A 7,623-nucleotide genomic window follows, 5' to 3' on the forward strand; every position below is an offset into this window, starting at 1 on the left:
TGCTGGACAACCTTTTTGGTGAGGAAATTTTCCAAATATCCACTCTAAGCCTCCACTGGTGCAACTTGGGGCATTTCCTCTTGTCCTGTACCTGGGAGAAGACACTGTGCACACACACACAGAGGGACAGATGGGCACGGGAATGGGAATTCCCTTGGACTCCTCAAGCAGAAACCCACGTGAATTATCCTTCTTTTTGCACAGCAGGTGAAAACTGAAGCAGTGAGATGTATCCTAACTAGGGAGGTGGGGGTAGAAAGATGCTTTGAAAGGGGATAAAACTTGCTTTCCTCTGTGAGCAAGTCCAATTTCTTTCTCTCTCTCTTTTTCTTTTTTTTTCCTTTTGGCGCTGTGTTATTCCTCCGTGGGCAGGAGGCTGCAGGCATTTCAATTTTCTTCAAGTCCTTGTTTCAAAAAGGGCCCAAAATATGTTCTCTTCTCAGAGGCAGTAAACAGCAAGTGCACAATGCAGCTTCTCTAAGCCTCTCTTCTCCTGTCTCAGGGAGAAAGGAATTCTCCAAGCCCTAGAGCCTGACTCACTCGCTGTGTGAGCATGAATTAACCAGGAATGTTCGAGAATTATTCCTGAATAATTCATGAACCTGAATTAATCATGCATTTTCATGAATTATTCATGAATAACTCATGGAAATGCAAGGTTTATTCATGCTCCAAAAAACCCAAGGCTTTTTCTCTTCTCTTCTGCTCTCTCTCCCTGTAAGAAACAGACCTGAAACAAGCTAAGGAAAAAAATAATATATGTATATGGGAAAAGAACAGAAATAATAATGCTGAAACAAAACAACCAGGAAAAAAGAAAGCAAAAGCTCTTTTTTTTCTTTGCAGTGGGGACAGCAGGTGGGAGCTTTCCAAGCCAGACAAAGGAGACCTGACAAGGACCTGTGGTGAAGGGACAAGCCCAAGGCAAGGAAGTGTCCGGTGACCTCCTCTCCTGGAACAGGCAGCAGAGACCTGGAGAGACAGGAGACATCTTGCACGACTCAACACCTGGAGCAGTGCTAACCAGGCAAGGAGCAGCTCTGTTGCTATCAGGATTGTGATCTCTCTTTTTTTTTTTTTTTCCTCTCTCTCTGTTTGTGATTTTGTGTAATTTTGTTGCGTTCATAAGGGTAAATGAACAACTGGTTTGGGGAAGGAAGATGAGTGTGTTTTCTTTAAATGTTAAAGGAAAACCCCTCCAGAGAGCTGTTTGGGCTGGGGTTGTTTGCTGTCTGGAATGTGGAGCTCTGTTTCTGGGAGGGAGAGGGCTCAGCTATGCATTTATCCCAGTTTCTGCTCTGTAGCATTCCCTGTGTTTGGGAGAGGGCTGGGGGCAGCTGCCTGCTGCAGGGAAGGGGATGTGGGGAGACAGGCACACAGATATTTTGTAAATGGTGCATCTTGATTAAAAAAAAATCAATGCCAGGGCGTGTATCAGTCAGGAGTAAAGGGTTGGAGAGAAGCAGGTGTGAGACTGTGCCAGCAGGGCAGACTGGCAGGTTTGGGGAGAGTTACAGTTCCTGCAGGGAGCTTTGCTGCAGCTGATGGTGGCTGAGATAGGGATGGAGAAAGTTCTCCAGAGTGAACTTGGAGCTTCCAAGTGAGAGGAATCAAATCCAGGCAGGACTTTAATGGGCGTGTGGAGGCAAACCAAGAAACTGGAATAAATTGGGTCCTAGGTGCCTTTTCTGCCAGCTCCAACTCTCCTCTGCCTGCCCCAGCTCCTTCCCATCTTCTTTGGACTCTGTAGCCATTGCCCACCTGGTGCCCAGCACATGGGCTCAGCCCTGTCCCCAGAACCCTTCAGCCAAATCCTGCTGCCAGGCAGAGCAGGCAGGACTGGGGTGATGCTGCCAGGGCCCTTAGGAGCTGGAAAGAAACTGCTCCTGAGCTCAGCAGCCCTCAGCTGCTCCTCTGGCATGAGAGGTTTCAGAAATCCCCATCAGCCTGGCTCTCCAGTTTCTCCAGTGATTGAAGTCTGCAGCTCCAGGGGCAGAAAGAGAAAGCTCAGTGGGCAGAGCAGTGGGCCAGGACTTAGGATCCAGCTCCTTGCAGCTTTGTTGCTTGACTGCCTTAGACATATCCAACACTGGTCTGTGCCTCAGTTTCCCCATGGGTGAAATGAAGGGAATTTTCTGTTCTCCTTATCAAAGCATTTTGATGTTCACTGGGAGAAATAATTGTGCAGGCAAAGGAACGATCATTTCCTAGAATACCCCTGGGTCTTTTTGAGTCTCTTCTCTGCACTGCCTTGCTATCACAGCCCTGCACTGGAGCAACCTGCTATAGATCCTCTGAAGTCCTTTGAGCTGTGATGGTTCACAGGGGCAGAGGAACCAGCCTGTGTCTGCCCAGTGCCTTGTTCAGCATCTGCTCAAAGTGTCAGCTGTGAGGGCTGCCTGACCCCAGGTGAGACCTGGCATGGCTGTCACTGCAGAGGACACTTGGATGCACTGGAGGCATGTGGTGCTGTGCTCAGCCAGACCCAAGGCAGCCTCCCAGCAAAGGGCTTTAGGAGGAGGCAAGCTCAGAGGGGTGGGAATGGGAGCAGAGAAAAAACTGGCAGAGAAAATGCAGTGCCAAGTACTTTATATCTGCAGGTTATGCTGCCCTGGGTAAAGCACAGCTTGTGAACACTCCCACCCACAGGAGAGCCCAAACCCCTGTGGTGACAATTCCCATCCTGTCCCTCTGCTCCAGGTGGGCAGCCCTGATGTCAGGCAAGCTGTACGTGCTCATCAGCTGGCCCGATGGCAGCCGGGTCATCAGCATGGAGAACATCAAGGAGCCCCGCAAGCCCTTCCACCTCTACACCGTGGGGGAGCAGGTCCTGGCCCGCTGCCCTGGCTTCAGTGGGCTCTACTGGGGTGTGGTGGAAGGCATCAGTGGTAAGTGACACCCCCCTGGCCTGGGTTTGCAATTTGGGGCTGCTCAGAAGCAAGAAGGAGTTTAGTGCTGAGAGATCTTCTCTTGCTACAGAGCATAAAGGTGTTTTGGAGAAGAAGCTGCTGGAAGATCGACAGCTCCTGGAGAAGTTAAGTGAGTAAGGGCTTTTGAACATTGCACTTTTCTACTTCCGTGGGGCTTTTTGGGTAGGAGGATGGTGAGCATGTTGTAGTGGCATTATAAATTTCATATCACTGCAATCAGTGTACAAAGCACTGAGCGGGAGTGGAAGGTTCACACATTGCTGCCCCATTGCACATCCTGAGCATCTCCCTTCCTTTCAGAAGAAGAACCAGCTGTCCACAGCATGATGCCATCCCCACCAAAAAAATCCAGGAAAACCTTTCCAAAATGGACCCCAGGGAATGCATCCAGGAAACACCCCAGTGACAGGACCTATCCTGCAAAGCCACTGCTGAGGGTGGCTGAGGCCAGCCTGCCCCACAATGCCAGCAGCTCCTCCGTCCTCAAGGACAGGCGTGTCCTGGGAAGCGTGGCAGGGAGCCCCCGCTCGCTGGCAGCTCCCCCCCACCCAGCCAGTGCCTTCACACCTCCAGCCACCTTCATCACCATGGCCATGCCAGGGCCAGGGACTTCCCAGAGTGAAGAGGACAGGGCTGGTCCAGCTGCCAGAGGTAACCTTGGGTTCTGGCTCTGCCGCCTGGTCCTGAGGGTGACAGAGTGGGATGGGGACTTGCAGAGCAGCCAGAAAACCTCTGCTTTGCTCTGGGGCTGTATGGGCTTTGTCTCAGGGCTATAGATGTTAGAGATAGCATTTCCTGGTCCTTTCCACCTGAGAGATCTGTTCCAGGAGGGCTGTCTAAAGGGAGATACAGTGTATGGTCTCTGCTCTGTCTCCTGGCCTAGCAGTTCTCTCCCCCCAAGCCAAAAGACAATCTGAATGAATGCCTGCCTGAATAACTGAAATTCCCAAAAGCCTTGTGTCTCCATTAGTCTTCTAGATTTGCCTATTTCCCTATTTTTCCACCCACTTCTACACCCATTAAATGCACTTATGAAAATGTGCTAGTGTCTTATTTACCTGCTGACTAACAGCAGCATCCAGAGACAAGTTGGCTCTGCTTGCCTTGCCCCCACCATATCATTTGCACTGGGAACAGAAGCCCTTGAGATCCCACCTTTTTCTAATAACAAATCCCCATTGATGAGTCCTGGAGAGCCTGTCTGGATCACTGTTATGCAAATGGAATAAACGTGTTGCCATGCAATCTAGCAGGGGTGCTTAGATAATCTGCACCTTTTCAACAACTGATTCTTCAGCTTGTCTCCCACCCCTGCTGCAGATTATGTTGCCCTTCCAATGAAGAGGAAGTCAGATGGCATCTTGTCCTCGTGCCAGCAGCAGATCTGTCTGAGCAGGTAACACCTGAAAGCACAGTAAGGAGCCTGAATGTTTCACACCACACATATTGATTTCTGTCCACTCTGTCTCCATTCTCTGCCAGTGCTTGCTTTGAGTAGATGCTCGTGGAGGTTAAACCCAAAGCACAGAAGATAATAGGAATTTGTGTGGGCACGTACAGCAAAAAAATGAGCCTGTGCTCTGAAGTCCTGATTCCATGGTGGGACAGTGGGAGGTCCCCCATATCTGTGTGCCAGGGGGATGCACAGGAGTTTGTTCACACGAAGAACCCCTTATCTTCCCTCTCAGTCTATTTTATTCTTGTTGCAAATGAAACCAGAGTTGACTTTGCTTTGCATTCCAGATAATTCTCTTTGGGAATGAATTTGATGATGAGCACAAAGCTGTTTGTGGCAGTGCTGTTTAACTTGCTTGTTTCTTCCAGCCGTGAGGAGCGAAAGATTGATGCTTTGCAAGAGGTGGATGGCTTTGAGAGGGCTCACAAAAATTTCAGTCCTGGTGAGATGGAAAGGTAATTAGCAAAAGAAGGCACTGTGTTCTCCTCCTCACTACAAGAGTGAGCAGTGAGATCACAGATGGGTGGCAAAGTGGGGCAATTTTAAAGTCCAAAGTTGCTGAGTCTCTTTACAATTGAGCCAGCTGTTTCTGATTGTAGGGCTTGGATTTAGAGATGCAAGAAGGCTCTAAAACACTGCAGAAACTACAAAGCTCTTGCCTATAACAATCAAAACATTGGTTGTGTGTTCCTTGTTTTATTGCTCGTTACTTTGATGGCCAGTATCCAGTGATAAAGTGATGCTAGGGACAGTTTGCTTGCAAAGAAATGGGTGCCAAAAAAATTCAAGTTATGGTTCTTGTATTGTCATTTCCCACAAGTCTGTTGTTTAATTCCACAAATATGTGTGTCTTGGGACTTGCAAGACAGGCTTTATGTCTTTCCTAACAACTGAGAAGAAAATTGAGCATCAAAGTCTCCATGTATGCATGCCCAGGGGGAGTTGAGGGTTAAACTAAACATTCCTGAGCACTGAAAAGTCCAGACCATGTTATTTTCCTCTCCTGCTTTATTCCTCACCCAGGATTGGCTGGAAGGGCTGGTACTCTGTCAGAGAAGTTGTCCTGCCCTGCTGGCAGAAGGCATCTAATCACTGCTTGGGTGGAGGAGCTACATCCACAGTGAGGGCATGGTGTCTTCTTGCCTTTACACAAGCAACTTTAATTTTTCAGGGTGGAGAAGACGGAGCAGCTGGAAAGGATGGTGTTGGACCTCCAACAGGACGTCCTCTCTCTGAAGAAGAAGGTGCAGAGGTTGGAGTCCCTGTCCTTCCAGGAGGAGCCCCACCGACAGCCATGTGAGGTGGTGGAGCTCTTCAACGGCTACACCAAGGAGCAGCTGAAAGAGACCATCAGGTTTGACCAGAAAATCAGCACAGCCTGCAAGACTCTGCTCTACAAGCTCTTCACCTCTGACTACATCCAGAGCCACTCCATCACGGGGCGCAGGGGCAACACCTTCCGCGAGGCGAAGCCCATGATGGACGAACGCTGCATCAAAATCATCAGGGTGCTGCTGAAGCAGAAGTTTGGGGATCACCTCAGTGACACTGTGATCACAGAGAAGATCCAGAACGTGCAGAAAGCCCTGAGGCAGAAGTTTAAGACAGAGTGTCTCTGAGTTCTGGGGGATTTGGTGTCTCCTCCTGCCATTTCTGTGTGTGCCCCTGAGCAGCTTTCCCAGGAGAGATGAGCTGAGCAGGTGCTGCTCAGTAGATTTCCCCCAGGGAGCCAGCCCAAGTGAACCATGTGCTAAACACAGCTCAAACACTGCCAAACCTCTGCTTCCATTAGCTGAGCAGGAATTGGGCCCAGCTTGGCTCAGTTTTTGCACTCTACAAATTCCTTCCCATCCAGTCTGTGTGCAAACCTCACTGTGGGTGCATGGAATCACCTCTGTGACTCTGATGATGTGCTCAAAGGCTTCAGGGCTCCATTTGGGTCCAAGAATGGGTCAGGAAGGTAGCCCTGTTCCACACTGCAGAAATGTTGGCTTTGGGATAGGGAATCCAGCTGCAGACAGGCTGTGTCACCCAATGCACCTTCTCTCTGTCTGCCTCTGGTTGCTCGTTCTGCCTGTGGGACAATATTTACTCTTTCCTCACAGTGAATGTTTTATTTCCAGCACTAACAGAAAGGCAGACTCATTAAAACGACATCTTAAAACATTCAAAAAAAGATAACTTGATTTTTTTCCTGTTTATTTTAATGTAGCTGTATGGCGGAGTTGTCTTCCCTAACAAAACCCTGCTGAACAAGAGAAGGGGTCACCCATGGAAGTTACATTAATTTTTCTTTCAAGAACAGATTATTTCCACACAGGAGAAATCCCAAACATTTTTATGACACAAGAATGAGGGATGGAGGACAAAATATGGCCCAACTTTGCTTTGAAGGCATACATCTTGTGGACACTGTCACTATTATTTAAATACAGTATTTTTATCCTAGATAAGAAATGCCAAGTACAATCAGTCCCTTTGCTGAGGGACTACAGAGAAGGTCTAGAAAGACACATCTTTTCCTAAATAATTCAGAACTGGAGTGTGGGTGGGTTAAAATTGTTCTAAGTGTAAAAAAGAATGAGATGCTGACACCAGTCCAGCACTTAACAGAAGTGCTGCAAAATACCAAACATTTCCTTTTACAGAGGCTTCTCAGACAGGGAATTGGTTTTCTCAGCTTAATTTTTAAATTATTCAGGAAAAGAAATGCCAGTGGGTTTGCATTAATCAAAACATTTGGTTTAATTTATATGTTTTGTTGTGTTTTCAACTATTTAATTTCTTCACAGTTACATGAGAAATAATAATGCAAAATAAATGTATTGGAGAAACAAGGAGCTGTTTTGAAAGGGAAAAAAAAGGTGTTATTCTCAGAATTTTCCTCTCCCTTCAGCCTTTTTTTTTGAGCTCATCCATTAAAGTGGGGTTGATGCTGTGATGTATTTTGGTTCTGAAGGGAGATAGGCTTGCCAATGTTTCTGGCACTATTTTCATCAGATGTTTCTAACAGTCATGTTAAATTGCAGAAGTAACAACTAAAGATATTCCTTCTGGCTTCCCAGTGCAAATGATTTTCTTAACTATGGTGCAAACACATTGGGGATGATTTCTCCTTTGTAGGGACCTTGGCCTGAGCAGCACCTGGAGCAGGTCTGCTGTGGTCACTTAGAGCCCAGAGTGAAGCCAGCCCTGGAAAATCCACTGGAACTGAGCAGAACTGCCCCAAAACCTCCT

The 7,623-nt window shown here is 47.8% G+C and overlaps 1 protein-coding gene across 2 annotated transcripts; it reads left to right on the forward strand.

Annotated features, from left to right (window-relative positions):
- The first annotated feature begins 410 nt into the window (after positions 1-410).
- Positions 411-7,223, forward strand: LOC129127828 (uncharacterized). Of its 2 annotated transcripts, none has more exons than XM_054644709.2 (8): positions 411-717; positions 847-1,027; positions 2,701-2,888; positions 2,980-3,039; positions 3,231-3,581; positions 4,251-4,326; positions 4,755-4,841; positions 5,558-7,223. In XM_054644709.2, the coding sequence occupies exons 3-8, from the start codon at positions 2,714-2,716 to the stop codon at positions 6,003-6,005; spliced, it is 1,197 nt and encodes a 398-aa protein (XP_054500684.2). In that variant the 5' UTR covers positions 411-717; positions 847-1,027; positions 2,701-2,713; the 3' UTR covers positions 6,006-7,223. The 2 variants fall into 2 exon arrangements, with proteins under 2 accessions (XP_054500684.2, XP_077043488.1); XM_077187373.1 differs by having other exon boundaries at positions 3,234-3,581.
- Positions 7,224-7,623: the final 400 nt, after the last annotated feature.

This window comes from Agelaius phoeniceus, chromosome 17 (genome assembly GCF_051311805.1).
Source record: "Agelaius phoeniceus isolate bAgePho1 chromosome 17, bAgePho1.hap1, whole genome shotgun sequence".
Classification (NCBI taxonomy): domain Eukaryota; kingdom Metazoa; phylum Chordata; class Aves; order Passeriformes; family Icteridae; genus Agelaius; species Agelaius phoeniceus.

Excerpts from the sequence above, each read along its gene's own strand:
- LOC129127828 (XM_054644709.2), top strand. The coding sequence starts at position 2,714 with ATGTCAGGCAAGCTGTACGTGCTCATCAGCTGGCCCGATGGCAGCCGG. Across the intron at positions 2,889-2,979 it reads TGTGGTGGAAGGCATCAGTG|AGCATAAAGGTGTTTTGGAG; the intron begins GTAAGTGACACC and ends CTCTTGCTACAG. Across the intron at positions 4,327-4,754 it reads CAGCAGATCTGTCTGAGCAG|CCGTGAGGAGCGAAAGATTG; the intron begins GTAACACCTGAA and ends TGTTTCTTCCAG.